The sequence below is a fragment of the Solea solea genome, chromosome 6 (assembly GCF_958295425.1).
Source record: "Solea solea chromosome 6, fSolSol10.1, whole genome shotgun sequence".
NCBI classification, from domain to species: Eukaryota; Metazoa; Chordata; class Actinopteri; order Pleuronectiformes; family Soleidae; genus Solea; species Solea solea.
Window position 1 is genome coordinate 20,884,309 of NC_081139.1, and position 25,049 is coordinate 20,909,357.

General features: G+C 39.7%; 3 protein-coding genes across 10 annotated transcripts in view; 2 read left to right on the forward strand and 1 right to left on the reverse strand.

The window, feature by feature from the left end:
• arhgef25b (Rho guanine nucleotide exchange factor (GEF) 25b) overlaps positions 1 to 1,104 on the forward strand; it is a 30,695-nt gene extending 29,591 nt beyond the window's left edge. For all 3 annotated transcript variants that reach the window (XM_058632388.1, XM_058632389.1, XM_058632390.1), the window contains one exon: positions 302 to 1,104. In XM_058632388.1, the coding sequence (XP_058488371.1) occupies positions 302 to 340 (39 nt within the window). In that variant the 3' untranslated portion in view covers positions 341 to 1,104. The remainder of the gene's footprint in view (positions 1 to 301) is intronic.
• A 1,390-nt stretch (positions 1,105 to 2,494) lies between these two features.
• Positions 2,495 to 14,839, reverse strand: b4galnt1b (beta-1,4-N-acetyl-galactosaminyl transferase 1b). Of its 4 annotated transcripts, XM_058632401.1 has the most exons (13): positions 14,543 to 14,839; positions 14,272 to 14,458; positions 11,721 to 11,810; positions 9,389 to 9,611; positions 9,105 to 9,281; positions 8,562 to 8,668; positions 7,713 to 7,750; positions 7,445 to 7,625; positions 6,580 to 6,672; positions 6,289 to 6,476; positions 6,045 to 6,185; positions 5,255 to 5,492; positions 2,495 to 4,441 (listed from the first exon to the last, which is right to left on the reverse strand). In XM_058632401.1, the coding sequence occupies exons 4-13, from the start codon at positions 9,601 to 9,603 to the stop codon at positions 4,224 to 4,226; spliced, it is 1,596 nt and encodes a 531-aa protein (XP_058488384.1). In that variant the 5' UTR covers positions 9,604 to 9,611; positions 11,721 to 11,810; positions 14,272 to 14,458; positions 14,543 to 14,839; the 3' UTR covers positions 2,495 to 4,223. The 4 variants fall into 4 exon arrangements, with proteins under 4 accessions (XP_058488384.1, XP_058488383.1, XP_058488386.1 ...); XM_058632400.1 differs by lacking the exon at positions 14,272 to 14,458; XM_058632403.1 differs by lacking the exons at positions 11,721 to 11,810; positions 14,272 to 14,458; positions 14,543 to 14,839 and adding an exon at positions 11,339 to 11,360.
• Positions 14,840 to 16,095: 1,256 nt separating this feature from the next.
• On the forward strand, positions 16,096 to 25,049 carry os9 (OS9 endoplasmic reticulum lectin). Of its 3 annotated transcripts, none has more exons than XM_058632379.1 (15): positions 16,098 to 16,321; positions 16,706 to 16,888; positions 17,117 to 17,180; positions 17,268 to 17,344; positions 17,956 to 18,054; positions 18,245 to 18,446; positions 18,657 to 18,812; positions 18,906 to 19,021; positions 19,631 to 19,694; positions 20,873 to 20,955; positions 21,032 to 21,229; positions 21,342 to 21,543; positions 22,313 to 22,480; positions 22,944 to 23,053; positions 23,980 to 25,049. In XM_058632379.1, exons 1-15 carry the CDS (start codon positions 16,115 to 16,117, stop codon positions 24,115 to 24,117), a joined length of 2,067 nt encoding a protein of 688 aa, XP_058488362.1. In that variant the 5' UTR covers positions 16,098 to 16,114; the 3' UTR covers positions 24,118 to 25,049. The 3 variants fall into 3 exon arrangements, with proteins under 3 accessions (XP_058488364.1, XP_058488362.1, XP_058488363.1); XM_058632380.1 differs by having other exon boundaries at positions 20,876 to 20,955; XM_058632381.1 differs by lacking the exon at positions 22,313 to 22,480 and having other exon boundaries at positions 16,096 to 16,321.

A 25,049-nucleotide genomic window follows, 5' to 3' on the forward strand; every position in this document is an offset into this window, starting at 1 on the left:
TGGTTTGAAGATGCATTTGGCCACATTGCTCCATGTGCATGAACACAGTCTGGCTTACTCTCAGGCTACGGAAACCAATTTTTTTATTAAAAAGCAATTATGCACTTATACTCATATGCCTGTGGTTAGTAAATTCAATTTCACCCTCTTGAATAATACACAGTGAACATTTAAGTCTCCCACCTACATACTTACATACATCATAGACTTACCTTTATTTACAAAAATGATTTTGTATGTCATGTCTTCAAACTAAATTCTTATTACTGAATTTACTTAATTGTATTTTTTCCTCTCTCAGGGTGTGATGACCATGTTCAAGGCCAGCGATGACGGTTGAACTCACTTTCCTTCTTGTAGGAGGTGTAGGAGTGCCTCGACTGAATTCTTTGTTCAGCAGTAATCGACTTTTTCACTCCACTGCAGAAGTCGTTAACGTTCCAGCTCCTTCACATCGTCTCCCAAATTTCCTTCCGGATTCCTCCCAAATACCACTATGGTGCACGTTATCTCATAACTAATCTGGATTTGATTAAATTCATTTGAGTGTTTAAGCGACATGTCATGTACAGGTGTTGATAACAGAGGATGCGTGAAAATACAGCACCATGGACACTTGACCTTGTTTGTTGTATATGTTTCTCACTTTTTCCGTTTAAATTTCCTTGATGGATATTTTTCTAACAGATCATATTTTTCATAAAGGACCAAACGTCCCTTTTACTCTCAAACAGCTGTATCCTCGCTTTCACTGGGTAGATTCCAGTATCACTGAATTCACACAAGTGTCATGGGCCGTGTATGTCTCTGTATTCTTAAAGAATAACCTAGTATAGCTTGTATTTTCCCATTGGTGGGCTATTTTAACCCAACCATTGTTCGAGTGTTATCGGAAGTGAACACACCGCAAGGTGTGTGTCAAAAATCCAGCAGAGAAGAAAAAGGGAACAAAGAAAAAAACAAAAAACAGAGGTGCTCATATGTCACTGTCATCCATGAATGTAAATAATGCCACGTGGAATCCTGCCAGTAGAACTCTGATTTGTTATGTCCAGAATCTCCAGATACACACAAAGAATAAGAATAAAAAAACAGAGTAATTTCCCCTGTGGAATTTGTCATCATTATTTTGGTGTAGTGGTTAGCACTCGTGCCTTTGCAGCAAGAAGACCTGGGTTTGCGACCCGGTTGAAACAAGGGCGTTTCTCCATGGAGTTTGCATGTTCTCCAGGTTCTCCGGCTTCCTCCTACAGTCCAAAGACATGCAGATTTGGGAATTAGGTAAATTGACACTCTAAATTGACCATTTGTCTCTATGTAGCCCTGTGATAGACTGGTGACCTGTCCATGGTGTATCACCCTATGTCAGCAGAGATTTGCACGGCGCCCCCTGTGACGCTCATGTCGAGGATAAAGTGGTAGAAGATGGATGGAAAAAACAGGAGCTCCTCTTAAGGAAGATGAAAACCTGCAGGTTTATTTGCTGTAACTTAAATATTTTTATCATCATTCCATATTAATCTACACAACTTTAACTCATCTCTAGCTTTTAATGTTTCTGCAGTCTTTATACTGTGACTTTTCTGAATTTCTTTTTTGCAGAGATCAGGTCTGAGTCGTTTGCTTCAGTTTATGATTTCAATGTCATATGATATGGCATTGAAATCAGATATATAGACACATCTCTGCACTGGAGATATGTCTCATATTTTTCATACCAGTGAATATTTTGGTGTACAGCACCCTCAAGTGGAGAGAACAAAAAAAGAATGTGGACTAAAACTTCCTGGAACCTCTTCAGTTTCTAGGCTTGCAACACTCATTGGAGTCAACAACCTTCAGCTCATTAGTCCCTCTGATTAGAATTAGAATGAGTGACTTGCAAACATGATCATAAGTGATAACCACTAACCACCTAATTACTGACACTTTGACCACTGCATTTAACCTGTCCTTTTTTACACACCAGTAGTGAACACACACAAACCGGGCGCAGGAGAAGTGGGCAGCACTTATCTGCGCCCAGTGGAGTAATGGGAGATTGCCATTGACTTTGACTCTGTGATTTAAACCAGCAACCCTCTAGTTGGAAGCCAATACTTTTCTCTTTCTGAGACTTTTTTTTATAGCATATCCTTACACATTTTCCAGCTCCAGATGTGCTTTTTGGCATTTTTCAAGTGTCTAGTTTGGTCAAGAGGGGGCCAGTCTAGATTAAAAAATAAAAAAGGGGGGGTAGGTAAAACAACTGTTCAGTAGGGTGTGGCTAATATGAGTTTACAATGCGCTTACACAATATTCCATCATGATATCACAATTAAGATGTTCATGATGATATTTCACAGAATTTCAAAGTAAAGGTGTGTGTTTTGATATGGAATGATGTATACTTCACAATAAAAGCATATTTGTAATGCAAAATAAATCAATTAATATAGACTTATAAATCAAACATAACAAAACTGCAAGTAAAAACACCACTGTTATAAAAATGTTGCTAGCAAACGTATTTATTATTAGAGGAGGCCAGGGGCCATGTTTTCATTATGACATGATATTAAGTGGGGGGCCGCATGTAATTGGTTGGGGGGCCACATGAGGCCCGTGGGCCACCAGTTTGACACCTCTGTCCTCAATGATTATTAAACTAGTCTTAACTAAGTGACAGGAGCTAATCACACCTGACACTTGGCAAAAAAAGTACTCAAAAGTACTACACAAGTGCGAGCTTTGCTTCAAACACCTTTATGTTTTACAGTAAGGACACTTGATCATAACATAGAACCCTCTGTTTCCATGCTGATGTCCCAAATATATCGCACAAATTAAAATTTGGATCCACAGCATTTGTAACAAGTTAAAAAAAAAGGTTCATTATGTGGTGATCAGAAGACTCAGTAGTGGTTTTTAGGTGAAGAAAGCAGGTTCACAATACAAATCACAGTTAAAAAAAAGAAATGCTATGGATCTGTCAACAGTTACAAACACTGACATGAGACACGTTTTTGAACACACTACTGCACAAAAGCTGTTTTAAATAAACATTTCGATGATGTCCACGGAGATAATGTAACAACAAAAAATCATATAACATCATTAAAATATTCCTCTGAAGATTTAAAAAAATCATTTTATAAATCTCTTTGCTAATAACAAATGTTGCTGTTAAAAATTGTTTTAAAGGAAAAAAAATAGTGTGATACAAGACGGCCATCTAAAGGCCATGATATAAAAGAACACTGTCGTCAGTTCAGGCGCGAATATCACAGCAGCTGTTTTTACCAAAACAGGATTTTCAAGCCCTGGTCCGTCACAGTCTTCTTCTTCTCTTCTTTGATGTTTTCCTCAGTAGGTGGGACTTACAATTGTCTTCATACACTTCTCCCTCTGAAATAGTCATCCTCCCTCTTTCCTTGTTTTTATGACAGAAAAAAACATGCACTTTGGTTCATCCAACTTCTCTTTTAGGCAACATGTAAAGATGCAGTCACTCGTTGGTTGGTGTGCACCAGACACAAACGCCTCCTCCTCCTCTGTCCACTTTCTTCAACAAACAAAACAAGTGCAGGTGACATGAAGTGTGACTCCAGATCAATGGGAACAAGCAGTTCACTCTTATTCACACGTGATTTATCCCTCGCACTTTTGGCAAATGTGACAAGCTCTAAATGTGTGTTTTTTTTTCATGTAGCATTGGTAAAAAGAAACCCATGCTCTGTGTCTACACTATTGTCACTTTCTGGAAAGTGTCCATGGGAGTCCTTCTTCTCTGAGCAGATCACTTTTGCTTTTCCAGTCTCAGTTTTTTTTTCATAGTGCAAACTGAAGGTGGACACATAACTCTTCTGATAGGATCACAAAATGTTACCTGTTGCCTTTTCCAAAAACATCTTTAGGGAGTAAGGCCAAATAAGCTTTGACGAACACAAGGCGTACTCCTTGTATGACTTGAATGAATTCTATTATGGTTAGACTGTGGAAACAGAAGAGTACTCTTTCTAGTTTTACTGCTCAAGCACGCCACTGTTAATACATTCCCTTTGTAAAAGGATCAACCAGCTTCCCATGGAGCTGCAATCCGACGGAGGGAAGCGTGTAAAGGCTTTCAAAAAGAGGCGATCAAAAACATTTGTCCGAAATCTTATCTGCTGAGACGTAGTGGAGAACTTCTTTGGCGACCCAAGAAGAGCCGAGGGACCTCAGGATGAAGAGGAGACGAGCAGCTAATTATGAGTCAAACACTGAAATCGGTTCTTGAAGAACAGGAGGCCATTTTTTGTTTGCGTGGCATCAGAGGAAGCCAGCGGGTAACGGAACTTGGCGTAAGTCTTGTCACTGTTGGACTGGCCGACCCAGGGAAGTTTGATTTTGGTTGCATGATTGATAATGACATCATCACAGGAGCCCACGTGCAGGGATCCCAGACCATCGATGAAAAATTCTGGAAAACAAATGCAAGCGTTCAGTCAAACACATTTAAAACTTTATTTACACAAAAAAAATTATTTCTATTTAAAGTTACATCACAAACAAAACATGTCCTGTACTAGTTTCAAAGTAAAAGCACTGTAGCATTTCTGTTCCCTGTTTTATTTTCTTCTACAGGGCTTTTATTCTGAAATATTTGGCATTAATGGCAAACATATAATATCAATATAAATACTGATTGCAATGGACAAAAGAGTGTTTTTAGCATTTTAGCTCGTGAAAGTACACTGTTAATAACATTATTCTACACAGAGTATTTTAATGCAGAAGTGTTACACATTGTTTCCCCTTTCATTTTGACAGTTTTTCCTCTGTTTATGAAATTAAAGGATCGTTATTGTGATAGTGAAAGTGACAAATTTTCAAGGTCAGATGGAAGGTTGATCAGAGCCACTGAAACTGAGCGTGTCGCCACAGGATACCAACCTGACCGAATGCATTCTCACATGTTTTGATGTTGGGAGGAAACCCACACAGGCATGGGGAGAACATGCAAACACCACACTGAGCCACCATCTTCTTGCTGTGAGGCAACAGTGCTAACCACTACTAACCACGACCCCACCGTGCCGCCCCAGTTTGTTATAATCATGGCAACTTCTATGGTAAACCTCTAATTGGCGTGGGTATTGCAGGTGACTTCACATGCAGGTAGGTGAAATGAGAGCCTTTATGTAGAGAATATATCATGTGGATTGTGTCACGTATTGTATGTTTCGTCAAAGTGTTGCATTGTAAGGTTCCAGGGTTATAAAATGGTACTCACCCATGTGAGCTACCCTGGCGAGGCGCGGGTCGAAACCGACTTGCTGGACTTTGTCAGTGCGAGCCAGAAAGAAGTTGATGACCCCGTCAGTAACGACACAGTTGGGGAAGCCTTGGATGATGTGATGAAATCCTCTCCTCATGTGTAAACAGTCTCCGTCCTCCTCCCCAGGCTCGATGGAGATGGTCTGTCTGTAAGTCGAAGTGTAGCCCGTGGCCTCGCGCACTGCGCCGCCAACCTTGACACACACACACACACACACACACACTGATGTCATTGACACCACACTGGTGTTTACGCACAAGTCCCCCTCTGACGCCATCCTCCCATTTATCCAGACTTGGGACCAACACAAAGAGTACCCACTGGATGTGGCTGGTGTCCAGTTAACAGTGAGCAATTGGGTACCTTGCTCAGGGGTACCCCAACCCTTGGCCTGGCGAGGACTTGAACCTGGCTACCCTTTGCTTCCAAGTCAAATTCTCTTTGTACTTTGGTTTAAGCTGCCCAGCCATAAAATGATGGTAATTCCATCTTGTCTGTAATGCAATTTCCAACTTGTTCATAACAATAGTAACAGTGTGGTTTGGAGATAATATTACAGTAAGACTATGTCCAATCTTCACACAGAGATTGGCGATGAGTGTGTTATTGAGTGGGAATCAGAATGGGTGATGACCATATTTATAAAGTTGAAATCCATCCAGGTCCCCCACACTTTTTCCATAGTTATTACCAAGCTATTACTTGATGTTACCATAATACCACTGTGTGTTGGTCTGTCCCTCACCAGATCCAGAGTGGTCCTCTCCAAAACGTCCACCAGCTTCTCCAGCTTTGTGTTGGCGGAGAAGATGAAGTCGTCGTCCACCCACAGCACGTACTTTGTGGTCACCTGGGAAATGGCCAGGTTCCGTCCGGCAAACCAACCCTGTGACACAACACGACAGTGAGCTTGAGCTCCAGAGAATGGACGGTGACGGCAGACGAGAGGGGGACATTAAACTACGTCCCGTCTCCCCGCATGTCCTTACCTTTCCAAAAGGCATGATGTAGTGTTCGATGTGAGACCCAAAGATGGTTTGGGGATTTTCGCTGTCATCAGCGATTATTATAGTGACAGTAGGATAATATTTTCTGATGCTGTCGATAAGATCTTGGAGCTTATCGTAGCGCAGAAAAGTCTTTGTAGCTATGGTAACAAGAGCGCTGATATTGTAGTCTGCAGAGAAGGATGATAAAAACAAACAGATTCATGAAAAATTGAATAAAAAACAGGGGAAATGTTCCAGTTTTTGTTGATAATGGACACACTGGTGTTGTACCTCCTTTAGATCCGGTGTTATACAGTTTAGGTGTTACACCGTGATGGATCTTGATAGTGAAGGCAGCTTGATGCCCCTCTGTCTCAATCTGCACTAAAAGACACAACAAAGGCAACTTAATACATTTGATTGATGTAACTGGATACAACTGACGCATATTCACTGTGGTCTGGTGCAGTTTGGACATTTGGTCACAAAAGATGAATAATAAAGTACATATTCAGTCATTCAGCTCGTGTTCATCTTTTATTGAAGCAAAATGGCTCCCGTTTATGCTGACAGCTCTACACCACACCATCCCACACAAAGTGTGCACGATGATGATGGTCTTTAATGAAGATAAATCTTAAAGCACAGGTTATTTACTACTTAACCTTGCAGTACAACTCTTATGTATTATCTTCCCAAAACAACTTTTCCTGTTTAAGGATTGAAAAGACAGATTCAAGGAAATAAACTGGTCAAGTAAAAGTACTGTTTAATTACAATACTGAACTACAAAACTCAAATAGCTCTTCAAGCAATAAGCAGCAAATAAACAATAAACTACACAAAAGCTATGTTGCTATAGGCAACACATGACTGCTGATGCTTTGTCCTCTGAAGTGTGAGTTATTTGTTTGTGCACTATCTGTGTATCAAATGCAACCAAATGAGCGAGCCTGTTTGCTTCCACTTGTTTTCACTCTAGCTTTATAATAACAGCTGTCATATTCGCCCTACAGGCATGTTACACAGCAACCCGGCATGTACATGGAAAGTCCCTGACAGCAAATACAAAGAGGCCAGACTTATACAGTCTTGATAGGATAGAGAACTAGTGATAACAAAAACCCCAACAACAAGGAGTCGTGTGAGGCCTCACCTGTGTCGGCGGTGCTGGGGTGAAACAGCGTGTTTGTGTAGGTGACAAACTGCAGCTGTCGGTTCAGGTTGGGCAGGAGGCTGCTCGACACACTCATGTGCATCTCACCATCGCCTTTGACTTTCACCCCGTCTACCTCTGCTGCTACGTTCAGTGTCCCCAGCGTAGTGGTGATGTTTATCTGCGGAGACACGGAGGCGAAAGCGGGTGAAATACAAAGCAGAGATGGTGGTGTCTCACATGTACAAGAACACACTGAAATACTCACTGAGTGATGGTCCCTGTGAAGGTCATGTAAGGCCAAGCCTGAAAGCAGAAGATGACAGACTTAATCCACTTCCTTTCCCAGAATTGTTTTGTTTTTACATATTTTTTCATAAAGGTGTTAACAAAATCAGAACACCCTTCCTTATTTGGGCTTTTGGATTAGAATTTTTAACACGTCATTCATTTTCATGCAGATTCAATAAATGGCTTTAATAAAGATTGTTCAACACTTTAATTACCTTTAATGTGAGATTACATTTGTAACTGTGTATCAGTGATATATCAGAGAATGCAAATGAGAAAGCATGCGGGAAGCAGAGAGGGAGAACAGCATGATCAGCACCAAAGAGGAAGAAGAAGAAGAGGCAGCTGTAAATAAAAACAATGGTTTATGCAAATTATCACATCATTTGTTTGCAGGTTGCAAGATTACTTTTTATTGGCTTACGTTTTATTCTTTCTCACTGTCATACGTTAAGTTAAGTTGTCAGCACCCCCGGCGACCCTCATGTGGAGGATAAAGTGGTAGAAGATGGATAGTCTTGTCTGGGTTGATGTTTGGCTAAAATGTCTACCCAATACGTTTTCACCTTTAGTGGCCTGATTTTCGTTGGGGGTGACAGTATTAGAAATTAGCATAATTTGAGGGACAACTAGACAAAAGGATGTTGCAGATGGAGCTGTCAGGCAGGAGGAAAAGAGGAAGACCACAGAGAAGGTTCATGGATGTTTTGAAGGAAGACATGAGGACAGTTGGTGTAACCCCTAAAGGGAGAAGCCGAAAAGAAGAAGACAACAGCTGTGCAATGTACAATATGAGTCTCGTGTCACACAGACTTTGTAGTCTCACCTGGGATGATGATTGTTTTTAGGGGCCGTACCTCCACCCCTTGTGTTGGATACTGTAAGGGATTGTTAGCCTCTGCCACCATGAGAACATCTGCTGGTGTCTGTGATCTGAGGGAAAATGTACACATGAGTTCATATGAGGGGAGATGCACAACAAACACTCCACAGCACTATTTGCAAATGTTTAATCAAATAATAGCTTTTTAGTAGGTCTAATTGCTGCTGCTAAAAAAACAAAGGCCATTGTCACCTTATGCTTTTGTTCTTTTCTAAGAAATAAAGCTTGTGAAGATGCAACTGAATATATGGAAGAAGAAACATAAGAAATAAAGCAGAAAAATCCTGAGTGACAAAGAGGTAAAGACAGCACAGTATTTGAAACAAGTGATTGGGTGACATGAATGAATTAATAAATGGAATGAGCCAAAGATGACTGAAGCGAAGTCTGGCATCTGATACATGAAACATATGTGAGCATTAAGCCAAATCCAAATGGTTTTGCCCTGTGCTTCATCCCTGTTCTCCTCTGGACTCCTCTACTTACCTCTTCTGGAAACTGTCGTACTCTTTTGCCCGTCTCCTTTTTATTTCCTCCAGCTCTGAGGCCTCAAAGGCAGTGTGCAGCGGTTGAGCCGACACCCGCGGGAATAAGAGCTGGGCAAAGGGCAGATTAACTCCTCCACTCTCACCCTCACATACGCACCCATTTTGAGCCAACAAACTGCATAATTGAACAGAGACATATTTGTGTCAGGAAAACTGGGTTTTAGTTTGGGTCCATTGTGCTGTGGAATCAAAAATCAGTCAGAGCCATGTTTTAACACTTACATCGCCACATTATCCCTCACATGAAAGGGGATGTTGCCCAATTGGCGGTCTACGCTTGAGAGCCTTTCCTCCAGACGCCTGTCCAATAATGGAACTGGACGCTGCCACACATCCACGGTGGTGTAGGTCCGGGTGGGCCATGAATGAAGGAGGGCCAGCACCAGCACCACAGACGCCAAAATAGCAAGCAACACTGTCTTCCTCACAGACCGCATTCTAAATCCTGTCACAGACAAGACGGTAAAGAGTTAGTGGTTGCAAAATGGATTCCTGTGTACATATTTTTCCTTAACCAACATAGACATACAAAATAAAGAGGACAACATATTAGTTCTGCATGAAAAAACATCATTGATTACATTTACATTGACACCAATAAGGTAAACTGGGCCTCAACTGACTCAGTATCACATGCATGTCTTGTGTATCTTCTATGACTGTAGTGGCGAAAGTACACTTAATTCCAAAGCCACTGAATAGTCGTTAGCTGTATAGGCAGGTTCCAATTGGCTTGACTCGTAGAAATATTCCCTTGATGTTCCAGGTTGTGAATAACGATCTATAGATTCCAACAGTAAGACAACGCGACCTAATGTCACGTAGTGACCTGACGGTCAAAAAACCTTGTTACACCAAACTCACTACAGCTTCTTAAACGGACACACCCAACAGGTGCCAATTCAACAATTAATCGATTATTACATTTCTATTTTTATTTTTCATTTTCTTAAATGTGAATATTTTTGGTTTATTCGCCCCATGTAGCAAAGAAATCATTAAAACGACATTTAAGGACATCATCATTTCCAGTTTGGGAAACTCTGATCAACATTTAATGACATTTTAAAGACCAAACAAGTACTCGATTAATCAGGAAAATAAGCAACAGATTAATTGATTTATGAAAATAACCGCTAGCTGCAGCTCTATAGTGTGAGGGGGACCCTCACATCAAATTCAATTTGGGGTCCCATAAAGGCTTGGGCCGGCACTGCTGCTGTTGGTGAGGCGTTCGCTGTCAGCTAACGTTTAAACATAAGTCGACCACGCAGTAAGAGAAATGGCACAAATGTTTGAATGGTAGTTTTGTATTTCCCCCCCTCTCGTATTCCTGTTGTCGCTCCAGTCTCGTCATTGAAAACTAATCGTTGACAAACCTCGTCATAATTTACATTAAGAGATTATCAAATACGGTATACTAGACTTGCTGGAGGGGAAAACAAACTTCTAAAACCTAGCATGGCTACGCCTATAGTGTCCTGTCTTGAGCGCGCAGTAGTTTTATTTTTGTTGCTGCCGTGTTGTGGGGCAGTTAGCGCGGAGGAATACTGTATAATAAAGAAGTAACTGTACAGTAGATATACGGCTGTGTTATTCGTATTCATGTTCTTGCATCTACAGTGTAATTAAAAAAAGCAACAAACGCCAAGACGAAGACCTCTGGAGAGCTTGTAGTGATCTTATAACCATTAGGCCAAACATAAACAGACCAATATGTGAAGTTGAAACAGGCGGTTTCACAAAGGCTTAATTGCCACTAAACAAGTACTTTCCTTACCTCACAGATGTGATGAACCAAAGCACAAAAGCTTTTGAGATACTGATAACTATGATACATGACGTGATGTGTGTGTGTGTGTCCTGTGTGTGTGACACAACGTGAGGTGGGTGGACTTTTGGGGCTGAGATATATTTATGTGCAGGGGTGGAGATTTCCCTGTCTAAGAAATACTATAGGCCCACAGAACAACCGCTAAATACAAAAAAGCTGATTGAAAAATACAATTCTAATGACATATATTTATTTTAAATGTTAAAAGAAAAATAACCATGAAATAGTGTAGACTTGCATTCTCCTGAGGATGCTCCTCCCTGTAATCACTGACGAGCATCATGATCACTATCACATTACATGTCATTTAGCAGACGCTTTAATCCAAAGCGACTTACAATAAGTGAGTTGTCTCTTATCACAACAAGAGAATGTCATAAATTCGAGCATTACAGCAAGAAGGTCACTGGTTCAGATCCCAGCTTGGCCGAGGGCTTGTGTGTGTGTGTCTCTCCCTCCGCATACTCAGATTTTCTCCCACAGTCCAAAAACATGCAGATTCAGTTACTCACATTTGACCATCAGTGTAAGCACAACCTCACATGGAGGATAAATGGAGAATGGATTGATGTAAAGGCCACCTTTGATTTTAGTTCCTTTGATGATTACATAGCTATGATAGTAGTAATTAGACAGACTTATGCTAGAACAGACTAGAGTGATCATACTGGAGTAACTTGCTTGAATAAACAGTGCCAGATATTGGAGAGTGTCTCTTACTTCGTGGATCCAAGATATTACAGTCGTCCTATAGGCATCTCCAGAAATTGTGTAGATGGTCACAGAAAATGTGTAAACACCTTACTCCATCTGGAAGCAAGACAATTTATGCTACATCAGTGAAGAATATGGGGCAAAACAATTTAAATACAACATACTAGGGCTGGGCAACATGGATAAAAAAACATTACATTATTAAGAAAACTCAACTACAGATTGAGTTTTCCCCTTGAATGAAAGTTGAAGAAACCAGTTAATTGTGGTTTTAAAATTCTTTATGGACAGAAAACATCAAACACTTATGAATTAGAGAAATATCTTGCAAAAAAAGGAGGCAAAACCTATTGCGATAGCAAGTATGAGTTTTGTCTCAAATTGTGTGCTCACTGTATACAGAATTTTTCAAGGCAATCGCAGAGTCAGCTGCCTGCATGGTCTTACAGCCCCCAGAAGACCATTGAGGTTATTGTGTAGAAACAATCAATACATGGAACAGATGGACTGGATTAGTAATGAGCAGCCAATCAGCTGGCCTGTTATGTCCGACAGGAAATGGTAAAATCACCTCTGTTTACTTAAAGGTACACAGTGTGTACAATTTAGTAACGTTTATTGATGAAGTTGCATGTTACAGCTGAATATCCCTCACCTCACCCTTCCTTTCCAAGAGGGTTGGAGAACCTATGTAGCATTCGGTTAGCATCACAACACAAAAGATGTTTATGTCCACTGTGGGCTCCTGTAAAAAAAACATGGTAGTCCAAAATGGTGGACTTTCTAGAGCTGACCCTGCTCCTGATATAAATATAAAAGGCTCAATCAGGTAATTGATATGCCGTGTTTCTATTATGGTATGGTTTTGTTTGGTACAGTACAGTACAGTTTGGAATGGTAAAGCCCTGGGTCAGGCTTGTGCTTCGACAGAGAACAGTGCCTTTACTTCGTAGGTGGGGTGTGCACAGTGCCTGATGTTTGTTTCAGCAAAATATGTAGCGTGACGTTGTACCAGTGCGACAAAAACAAACAGGATATTTACACCTATTGCAAGGGAGCAATGTTTTTATGTCGCCCAGTCAGTTGACTGTCGTGGGTGGAGCCAGTCTAGCTCCAACTGGACTGTTCTGTACCATTTTACTTTGGTACCCAAAGGGAAGGGTGCCAAAAATGGTATGACTGGGGCCGGTTAATTTGGTACTATTCCTAATGGAAACGCAAAAGAATGCCTAATGTACTGTACCAAACTGAACTGTTCCACTCAGTGGAAACACGACTTTAGGAAACACATGGCATGTAGTCAATTTAAGCACACAAGGTCAGTAGAGGTCAGAAGTCACAGTGGACAAACTTATCTTGTCTGTTACAAACAGCAGAAGTTTATCATGGAGACAACATGAAAACTACAGTAAACAAAAATTATATCTTCAATATTGTATAATCAAGAGACAGTTGAGTTGATGCCCAACCACAATAATGAATCAACTTTAAAAATGAATGTCACAATTTTTATATAAACCAGTAATAAATGTTTCAAATATAAAGTTGTATACATCGCACTTATGACTAGCACTTTATAGTTTGGCTTACTTGAAGCACTTACTTACTTCTAGCTCTTGTTTGTACCCAAATGTTTAAATGCACTTATTGTAAGTCGCTTTGGATAAAAGCGTCTGATAAATGACATGTAACGTAATGTAATGAAGTTGTACACCGACCAGGAGGCACTGAGTATTGTAGCCATGAAGGAACATGTTAACGTGTTTAGCTGACACTTAAAACAGGATGCACTGAAAGGAATGATTTGATCTGATAATCTCTGAAAGATTCTGAAATTGCACCAATCACGATGCATCAGCAAACTAAGCAGCTGCTCAGGGGCCCCCCTGGCATGTGTGTGTGTGTATGTATATGTTAAATCTTACATTTCTTTAAGATTTAACATATTAAAGAAATGTTGTTTATCTGAATATTTTTTAGTTGGAGATTGAACATTTAGTGCAAATTTTTCACATTTGTTCACGAGTTTTAAGAAACCAAAACCATTAAACAGGTTTTGCTGTTTTGTTTTGTTATTTTTACAATTCAAAACAGGGCCACTTTGTGATTTTAATGCCCTCTAAAAAAACAAGAATGACACTGATTTGATTAAATAACACAACTATAATCCAATTTATGTAATTTATAGGGTTACATTTGAATTTACATTTTGTATTCATCTTATGGCCCCATAAAGTCTTGAACCACCACTGTCTTTCATTTTAGAGATAATTAGCACCTGCATGCAGTGGAGACACATATGAAGCATTAAAACCATGTGTGCCAAAATATAAGGGCATTATTATTAAAAAGGAAAGATGACGATGAATAACTGTGTTAGATGTAATGTTACTTGGTTATTTGGCATCTCGCCCACTCCCCATATATCCTTAAACATAAGAAAAATGTAAGATTATACTATTATCATTTGTCCAGCTATCCCGGCCAGCAAGCATTAAAGCCAGGCTGCAGACACTGGAGCCTTTAGCGGATAAATGGACAGGCCTATTATCCTTACCGTGTCGTGAAGAAGACTGCAGGGGGGGGGAATTACCATTCCTGCAAATGCGATGTATCTTTACACGTTGAAGCGCATCTCTCTTGATTCAGTAATCCGTTGCTTTCAAGGCATTTTATCGACAATTACCCAGGCATAAAAACCCCCACCCAATTCTGAATTTCCTGTCACATTTCCTCCTATAATTCTGTGAAAACGGAAACATAAAACATGTTTTTTACTGTAAATGTTAATTTCTTTTGCAGTCAAACCATAAGAAGCAGGAGCTCACCTCAGTGCAAAGACGCGCACTAGGAGTCGTTTCACCTCCTGCCTGCAGGAGCCCAGCCCTTTCAATGAATGTGTTGTTCCTCGGAGGTTTCGCTAAAAATGGATTAGATCTGGAGTGAAGCAGCAGCCCCCCATCGCAGCACTGCAGGCTGTGGACGGACTCTCCCCTGCATCATCATCATCCTCCCCCTCCTCATCATCATCAGTAGCAGCACAGCGGACCGCACCTCAACAATGTCATGACGCTCCGTCACGACAGCGTGTGTATCAACAACATATGACCTGCAACTCAATACATTGTGCTAATAATCAGCAACTACCAGTAAACAATAAACCTCTTTGGGACCTTTTCACACTGATTTGAACTGATCTTGCATTTGCATGTGTTGTATTTTCTGTCTGGTGATGTCTGATGTATTGCCATAATGCAGTTTTATTTCCCCTAGAACCACTGTTCTCAAACTGTGGTACGTGCACCACCAGTGGTACACAAGCTTGGTACTTGGAGGTGATCAGAGTGGAGCTGAGGAATTTTGACCAGTATGTGTGTAGAAAATGAAACCTAACAAAATAATAGTAATACATTAATTAATAATTAGAGTCACCGTATCTCTTGTTCCATCTTAATCTAATTAAGTATATGTGAGGAAGAGGAGGATGAGAGAGCAATCATATTGGCCTCCTGTGAAAAGTCCGAAGCAGACTGTGCTCGGTCTATTTACACCACTGTATTTTAACGTTGGTATTAATGGTGTTACTTCAAGAGCTCGATATTTTCTCAGGTGGTACTTGGTAAAAAAAAGTTTGAGAACCACCTAGAAGGATAATAAGGTTTGATAATGATGATGAAGGACAGGGTTAGGAATTAAATGGTTATGTTTAGTGATAAAGCTTGGTTCAGGCTTTCTGAATGGAAATGAATAAGATAAGACAATCCTTTATTCGTCCCACATGGGGAAATTTGCAGTATTATAGCAGTCAACAATCACAACAACGTAGCAAATATAAATAAGGAAAGCAAATAAAGACTATTAAATACGATTAAATATGTGCAAAAAACAGGAACAAATGAAAACAAGATAAACAACAATATCTATGCAGTATACAGTATGGCCAGAATGCAGTGTCCTATCAAGGATAGCTGCACAAACGTGTGTGTTTGTGTGTTTATGTGTTTTTGTTACCCTTTCAGGATCATTTGTGGTATAAACAGGTCACATGGTGACCAAAGCCAGGTGAGTTTGTGTAGTTATGTGAATCTTAGAAATGTTAGAAAGATTTGACAGATACACCCTGTGGTCAAGCGGTTATTTTGCCCACAGTTGAGATTAGTTTATTATTTTTACAAAGCTGAACATTTTTTGGAAACAAAATGAAGAACAAAATAAATATCTTCCGTAGACATACAAGTGCTTTCATAATGACGTTCAATGAAACCAAGGTTCTGGCGCCGCCCATTCACTTTGTACCTGTGTAGTAAACGAACACACCCACACGACGTACACCCGCTAACGGACACAAAAATCAACCAATAAGAGAGCAGTACGTACCCATCGACCAATCAGTCACTACCATGTCAGGCGTCCAGTGTTTTGCTGCTGACAGACAAACGGCGGAGCTCACACTCAACATGGCTGCCTCCTCGGTCCGTTGGCTGAAGAGACTGTACGTTTTCTTGTTGATATGTCCGCTCTGTGTGCCGGCCTTCTTGAACTTGGAGGAGCTCAACGAGATGAGATATGGGATTCAGATTCTTCCCGATCCTGTTATCCTGGGCCAGGTGGGCGAGCGAGTGGGAGGGTCTCCGAACCGAAGCTAACGGTTTCCTAGCTATGCTACTCAGCATAGCCAAATAAATAAAAGTCTTTCTTTCAACGTAGTTTAACAAAAGTATGCCCAGAGCTAACGTGTTAGCTGGGTACTTCTTATTTCACAATATAAGATATTTTAAATGTACAACTATGGTGTCAATTCTGAAGTGACTTACACAGGAGGTAGCAACATAATCTCAAATTTCTCACTTCCTCTTGTCTGTGATTTTATTTAACGTTATAAAGAAGTAATTAGCACTGTTATAATCAAACTAAGGAGCTAATACATGTTTCTGCCATTGAGGAGAGTTAAACACTGCCTTTTTCATGAATGTTTTTTTTTTTCTACTCAGACCAAAACAGAGGAAGTTATGATGGTGTCTAACAAGTACAAGCAGCTGTATGAATGTCGACTTCCTGCCCAGGCAGTTTGGTTTCACCAGGATCCTGCCTCCGAGCCAGATTCCCAAGGCTACACAGGACCAAACATCCCAGAACTGCTGAGTCCAATGCACAATGCTCCATGTCTGGTAAAGGTGGGTCCTCTGCTGCTTATCTGTGAGGGCCACATGGCCACATGTTCACTGCTCAGGTCAACATTCCAGATGGCTTAAAGGAGCTATATATGTAAGAAATGTATTAAATTAAGTCACAAATTGACTGTGATATGTCATCAGCGATTAAGGAAACATAAACTATTTCATGTTTTGGTCTGTTAATGGTCTCCTTAATATAAAGTGTTTTGCTGACTGTGTTTCCTGCAGATGAAGGACTGGTGGACGTACGAGTTCTGTTATGGTCAGCATATCAGACAGTACCATCTTGAAGGTACCACTGTTTTTTTTTTCTTCAATTTTATTATCACTGCTTTGAGAAACGAGCTGTCTGATGATGTTGTTATTCGTCTCTCCTCAGACACAGAAATCAAAGGGGGCGTTCTGTTTCTCGGTTATTATGAGTCTGAATTTGATTGGAATAATGAAACTGCAAAGGTACGGTCACCTCAGTTTTGTCTCAACTTTCTGGTATACATTGCTGATGGAATTGCATGATTGTATTATATGAACTGATCCCTGTAAAGTTTGTGGGAGATTGTAGTTCAACATTTCAGCAAATAAATCCCCATCTAATTATTATTTTTCTAGTTAGTTTTCTTACAATAACCCCCTACAATCATGTCATAAAACAAACAAACAAAAAAAAGATGAAATGAAATGTATGATGATAATGGGGGCGGGACTAGATAAGCTTTGCTTCTCCCGCTTTCCCTTTCGGTTATGTATATTGTGTGAACTGCACTGCTGTGTGATGAGTGATCTAAATGTCATGACCGAAATAAATAAATAAATAAACAATAACAAGAGCCAGCCTTTAGGTCTTGGTGCTACAGAAATCAAAGTCTGTTCTATTCTATCATTGCAGTATTTGCAAGAAAGTGATGAACCTGGCTGGAACACACTTGTTGCTCAATGCTCAAGTTACTGAAGTTGCCTAGTTATCAGTGGTTTTGGACAATGAGCTAAAATGCTGGTAAACACAGCCATGTTTGCCTTTGACAGTTCAAAATAAGTCACATTAACACAGCTTTTTGTGTATTTCCCAGGCTTCCAAGCACCACAGACTGAAGCGTTATCACAGTCAGACATACGTGAATGGCTCGAAGTGTGACCTAAATGGACATCCCAGAGAGACTGAAGTCCGGGTGAGACACTCAAATTATGAGGAAATATATAATCTGTGTGGTTTTGCCTGTTTTTTTTTTTTTGCTTGTTTAATGTCATATGTGTTTATCTACTATGAACAATGATGTGAGTGACGTTTGTTTGCATATTTTGACGTATGATGAATTCTATACATAGACACTTAGTCAGTTTTAATTTTATTATTTACAGTTTGTGTGTGAAGAAGGCTCGGGTGACTACATTGTCCGAGTGGATGAGCCCCAGTCGTGTCGCTATGTGTTAACAATTCACACCAGTCGCACATGTCAGCATCCATTCCTGCGGCCACCATCCACCGCCAAGCCACAGGGTATCGTGTGCCAGCCAGCGCTGAGTGCACAACAGTACATGGATTACGTCAAGGCCCAAGTCTGTGAGTTGACAAAAATAAAAGTTAATGTGATGCAGCATTTAGAGACTGGATTTGCTTATCTCTCTGGTCGTTGAAGCAGGATGCTGGAGCAGGATATGATAAATGTACATGAATAGTAATTTCAGTTAAGGAGTAACTCTTCCTGTCTTATTTTTTTTCTTTCCCTCTTTCATTCTTTCTCTTCTCATCCTATATCTTTCCTGTTCCCAGCTGACACAAAACGCAAAGTAGAGCAGATCTCAGAGGAGCTGAGGAGTCTGGATGAGATGCTGGCTGGTAAAGAAGGGGCAGATGGAGAAGTGGATGTAACAGCAGAAGAGACATCACCTGCATCCAGTGATAACTCAGACTTTTCAGACAGAAAAGGTGCATTATTTTTTTCCTGTGGGGAGAAATAAGCTTAATAAAATATGTATTTTAAAATCTATAATGTATGGCTGCTTTGATTTTGAAAAACAGATCCTGCTGATGTATCTGAGGAAGTTGTGTCAGAGGAGGCAGAGGACTCTGATTTCTGGGAGGGAGTAACAAAACCAGGGAGATCAAAAACACCTACCTCTCAACTAGACGGCCAGGTATAGAGGGCAACATTCTAATCATTTAAATTTAATTTATATTGCTTTGACCTGTAAGAGGAAATCCTCCTCTTGGCTTTGCAGCACAGATAAACATAAGGTTTGGTGCAAAAGTAAATAAAAATGTAAACCTTTGTTGCCTTTATAGTATATGTTAATTACCAAGTGGCATCATTGTATTTCAGAACACATTTATATTCAAAACATTATTACATTAAACACTTACATTTTACAGTATTTTTATAATATGATGAGTGTTTAGTGTTCTGGGAAGTTTGTTTTGTCTGTCTTTATTATATGTATCATGCAGTATTCATGCAGCTCTAATATAAATGCTGCAACTTGTTAGATTGACTGCACTTTATTAATGATATCGTAAATTATTAAATGTCCATGTATTTGTGCTTTTAGCTGATTAAACTAACCAATCATCACTGAATGTTGGATTTAATTGTGGTCTGTATCCTCTGAATTTAATCTCCTAGTTGTGCACTCATTAATTTTTTTTTTTTTTAATATTTGGTCAAAGATAATGTTTAAATCCAGGTTTAGCTGTCGTCAGAAACCATTTCACCATCTTATAATGATTATTGTTGTTTTTCTCCACAGTATGCAGAGGATGAATACAACTCACCTTCGGATAATGGAGACAATGGAGATGATATCGATGAAGGTTAATGCAGTTGTTGGTCTTGTCCTACACACACACATATTTCCGCCGTCCCTCTTTGGACACTGCATTGTCTTCCATTAATTTGAACAGCCTAAACATAACCATCATCATTTAATACTAGGGATGGGAATGAAACGGCATTTTGAGAGTCAATTGTCGAGGCCCACGTGTCGAATTATTGTCAAATTGTCGACCTTTTTTTTTTTACAGCAGCAATGCGGAGGGAGTTAAATATTCTACAGTGTACTACCTCATTTTAGGCTCAAAAACATGGCTGTAATGTCCAATATTGACCATCAAAGCAGTGACTAACAACCAAACAAAACAAAAAGAGATCAGTCACACTGATCTAATCACTAATAAAATCAAACAGCAGTGAGTGTAAAATAGGTGATAGACATGCACGGATGAGTTGTAATGTCATCCGCATCTGCTGCTAAATATCAATAATCCACCTGAAGCAATGTTTTTTTCAACAATTAATACCCGCACACGATCATCATACATTGTAGTAGCAGTCTGCTAAACATATGGAACACAGCAGCTGCACAGATCTTGTAGGTCAACTCATTTCTGCCTCATTTCAGATCTAGTCAATATCTGATATATAAATAATACGTAGGTTAACCCTTCGTATTATTTATTTATTTATTAATTTATTTGTTTATTTATTTGAACCACGGCCCGTCTGCAATTTATCCAAAAAAGGGTGGATTGCGTGAAAACTGATTATCCGTGGGTGTTTACCATTTCAGCCTAGTTTTGTTCAAGAACACAAGCATGTCCACGTGTTTGGGAAGAAGGTGAGTGCGGAGTCTATTCACTATTAATCACGTGAAAATCCCACAAGCCCCGCCCCACAACATTTCAACTCTGTATTTTTTTTGTCGAGGTGAGCCCGTGTAGATTGTCGGTCGTTTTGTTGAAAAAGCCCATAGCTTAATGTTGTTTTATTCACTGATGGCACAACTAATTTAATGTTTTCTGGTTGCTTCCAGAGACCCTCAAACCAGATTATAACAACCGCTGGCTCTTTTTTTTTGGTTAATAGTTTTGACAGAATGTGGTACTTTTCTAACAAAAAAAAATTATTACAGTGATGTTATTTGTTATAGTGAATCATTTACTTTGTGTGCTGTTGCTCTGTGTTTGTTAGCCTGTCTTTGAATCTCTTTTAGCAGAAAAATTCAACTTTAAAATCATCACTGACCCAGCAGACCTGATGAAATTTGTCCAGCACCTTAAAGAGAGTAACAGGAAGGTCAGTATTTTGTTCTTGGAGTATAGCTGTTGTTCTGTACAGTGTATTGTTGTTCATTGTAGCATTATTTTAATAGAAAGCACAAAACCAAGCCAGAAGTCAAGGAGAGAGACCAGCAAGGGACAGGATGACAGATAAGCTTGGCGAAGAAGAGGAAGATGAAAGCCTGTTGCAGGAGTTTGAGGATGAGATGGCTGACCTGTCTGTGTCGTCTGATAAGATTAGAGAAATAAAGGAGGGAATCCAGAAGGAGTTTGACAACATCATAAATGAGGTTTCAGACCACACACAATATGCACATTCTACACACAGAATGGTTTGAAACATCGATGATTATTCAATGGCTCTTGCTCATGATGTATTGTGATGATTTTTCCATCGTGTAGGCCCAGCAGGAACTAGAGACTGAGGGACTGAAAGGGGAATTTGATCGCTCTCAAGCAACACAAACACTGGAAAAAACACTGGACAAGCTACTGGACCATTTGGAGGAGAAAGAAGTAGAGGATCAAGAGCAGCAAATACCAAGCGTTGAAGGAGCCAGTGATCCAACCAGGGGCAGCCCCAGCCTGCCTCCGAAGCAGCCAGGTAAACAGGCAACAGGCTGTTTTCCCTTGTCTGGTGATTCTGTGTCCATCCCCATCATCTTCACATTTCATCCATCACAACAGTACATGTTTATGAGACATCCTCACACATAGTCTCCGTTTAATGTCAAAAAATATATATATTTCTTTGGTTGGTTAGTTAGTGTCTTTTCTCTGCTGCCTTTGGTGTATCTGTTGGTTATTTTCAGTTAATACAGTCAAAATATTACTATTACTATTAATTAAATAACTATTTGGAGTCACTCACTCTAAGTCAAATCTGAAGTAATTTGGGTTGTGATGAGGACTTTAGGTTAAAATTTGGTGTAAACTAAAGAGAATTCAAAAATATGTCATATTTTGTGAAATTTTACGCTAATCCCTGAATCTGATAGTTTAACCAGAGAAACACCTAAATGTAACAGGGTCCTCTATGGCTCATCCCCCATCATGGCTCCCAACATATATATATATATAAATGTCTTTTTTACCTCTATTAGCTCTTCAAATCTACATTTTGAGTTTAAGTTAGGTTTCAGTGTAGTCATGAAATGTTTTTAGTATGTTAACAGATTTACATGGATAATGGTGCAAAATATAACTAATTGAAATCACTCACACTGAGTGTGCTTTATGCTCTAGATTTAGGGCTTTAAGACAGAGTTTTGGATTCCATGTACTTGGCTCTCACCTCCTCCATCTTGTGGCCCTGTTTGATGGGTTTTGAGGTGAACTGTGTTGTTTGTCCCTTTTTTGTCTCGTCACCCCAGACCAAGCGGCTGACGACCATGTTAAGATCAAAATTACTAAATATAAGACGGGCAGCAGCCCTGATGGGGAGGTCAAAGTTCAGGAGATGGGCGAAGGAGACCCCCAGTGGCAGCACATAAAGGACGTGGTTAAAGAACAGCTAGAGAAAGCAGGACTGAAGGCTGAAGGTATGAAGGGGAAGTGCCTGAAATGCTCACAGCCCTCTCTCTCTCTCTCTCTCTCTCTCTCTCGCTCTCTCTCTCGCTCTCTCTCTCTCTCTCGTGTGTTATCTTGAACGTACAGTTCTGGATTTTTCTTCTCATCTTTGTCAAAAACCACATAACTGTCAGATCCATCTTTTTTTCAGTCAGAGATTTATTAAATGAGCAGTTTTTTTCTTTTATCATATTTCGAGGTTGTGATGACAAAGCTTTGACTGCAGTCAGCTCAGGCTTTGAAGACCAACAGAATTGAAAGATTTGTTAGGCATGTGTGTTATTTCTTTTCCATCAACTGTTTTGTCAAAACCATATTCATCCTCATTTGTTTCAACATTTGGCATTTCTTATTTTAGAGCAACTTGGAAGTTCTTGTGTTTACCAATTCACATCGTCCTCTCTGTTTTTCTTTCTTTCTTTTTTTTTTTTTAAGGTAAAATTGAAGTGAAGATCTTGACACGAAAGAATGCAGAGGAGGCAGGTGATCAGTGGCTGACTGAAGAAGATACCAAGTCCTTCAGGGAACTCCTCATAAATCTCTTGGTAATTTGAGTTGTGATGAGAACTTTTAAATTAGTTTCATTAGGATTCTTGTTTGTCGGGTCTGGTAGTTTTCATAGCAAGCTGGACCATCAAGTTTTGTACAAACCTCTGCCAAAGATTAGACAATCAATAAGGAAGGAAAAGAGATGTAGTATTTGATCATTACTATTAATACCATCCATCCATCCATTTTCTACCACTTTATCCTCCACATGATGGTTGCAGGGGGAGCTGTGCCAATCTCAGCTGACATGGGGCGATAGGTGGGGTACACCCTGGACAGTTTGCCAGTCCATCGCAGGGCCACATAGAGTCTAACAACCATCCACTCTCACTCTTACACCTATGGTCAATTTAGAGTGACCAATTTACCTAATCCCCAAATTGCATGTCATTGGACTGTGGGAGGAATTGGAAAACCCAGAGAAAACCCACGCACATGCGGGGATAACATGCAGAAAGGCCCTTGTTGCGACCGGGTCGTGAACCCGGGTCTTCTTGCTCCAAAAGCATATTCATTCATTCATTTAATTTTTTGTGTTCAGATAAACTTTTAAGCAAAGTTCTTTAACCAGATCATCACCAAAATGTAATGGGTTTTTCTCTGGTTCATGCCCCATCCCAACAGAAGTTTTTTTTGTTTTTATTTTTTAACCCATGTAACAAATTGTGGCGCTCCTAATCTACATTTTAAATTTAAGTTCAGTTGTCTAGCATAGTTATGAAATGTTTATAGGATTTTGACAGATTGGAGTTGTCGCTTATAGTACAGGTATATTGAGCCCTAAATGAATATACTGTTTGTGCAAAGACTGAAGTGGATACAGCTTATGATCTTAATTAATCTGTATATTGACTAATTGTTTATTTTTTGGACTGATCAAGGTTGCGGTTGTTATCAAACACTCTGTGTTTTCTTCTCCCAGACTGGAGGCAGTGAAGACGTTTACAAGGAGCAAAAGAGGCAACAAGAGCTAGAGAACAACTATAGGTTTGTGTGGGGAGAGTCTCAGGAGGAGTCCCAATCATCCAGCACCTCGGACTCTGACGATGTGGACATATGAGCTTGTTCAGTTACATTCAGTGCACCTTTTGTGAAAATGAACTCCTGTGGAGACCAGGAGGGAGGGGGACACTATAGTGCAGCAGCTTTTTTTTTTCTTGTTGATTAAATTATTGGTACAAAACCTGGCAGATAATCAACTCACTTATTTGCACATTCGGGAAAAAAAACATCAATGTTTTGACTAGGCAATATGTGTCTTAAGTAGGCACCATGTATTTGTTGCACGATGAAACTGCAACTATAGGCTGTGCTTGTGTTGTGCAGCTATATGAAGTTATGCATTTTTCCCTTTTTTGGGATTCAGTTTTGATAGATAGCTTGGACAGCTGAGTGACATACAGTGTGTAGCTTTTTTGAAATATTTCAGTGACTTTAACTGAATATTTTGGTATAAAGTAATGGTTTATTTCTGACATGACACAGTCAGAGAGGAGTTATTCAAGGGGTCATATGTTGGTTCTTGCTTGTCTCAAAACTTTCTGGCACACTGATGATAATTTTTTTAATCAACAAACAGAACTGTAGAATCCATAATTGTTTGTTGACAGGCTGTGGCACTTTACACACAATTATTTTGTGTGAGATGGGAAGTGAGTGCATTTTTGGGTTGTGACAAGGACTTTATGTTTCTAACAAGAGAACTTTATTTATTTTTCTTATTTGATTTAGCAAAGGTATACAAAGAAAGCTACACTGTTAATCATATTCAGTCCACCAAATGAATGAACCCACTTTTGTAAGGTCACTTGAGGTGTGTGCTTTAAGGGCTGATTTGTGAATAATTGTGGCTACTTGGAACTCGGCATGTAAATAATTTCTGTGTGAATTTTTCTTTTTGAATTGGTTTTGTATATTAGCACATATTTGTAACAGTGCAATGTTGTCAGTTAATGTCACTGCATTTCTTAATCATAAACATACTTTCAGACA

Bases quoted from the DNA above. Each gene is read 5' to 3' on its own strand.
- b4galnt1b (XM_058632400.1), bottom strand. From the start codon at position 9,603: ATGCGGTCTGTGAGGAAGACAGTGTTGCTTGCTATTTTGGCGTCTGTG. The intron at 8,669-9,104 runs GTAAGTAGAGGA...ATTTTCCCTCAG, and splicing joins TACGACAGTTTCCAGAAGAG to ATCACAGACACCAGCAGATG. The intron at 6,477-6,579 runs GTACAACACCAG...CCTTCTCTGCAG, and splicing joins TAACACCGGATCTAAAGGAG to ACTACAATATCAGCGCTCTT.
- os9 (XM_058632379.1), top strand. From the start codon at position 16,115: ATGTCAGGCGTCCAGTGTTTTGCTGCTGACAGACAAACGGCGGAGCTC. The intron at 18,055-18,244 runs GTGAGACACTCA...TATTATTTACAG, and splicing joins CCAGAGAGACTGAAGTCCGG to TTTGTGTGTGAAGAAGGCTC. The intron at 21,544-22,312 runs GTAAACAGGCAA...TCGTCACCCCAG, and splicing joins CCTGCCTCCGAAGCAGCCAG to ACCAAGCGGCTGACGACCAT.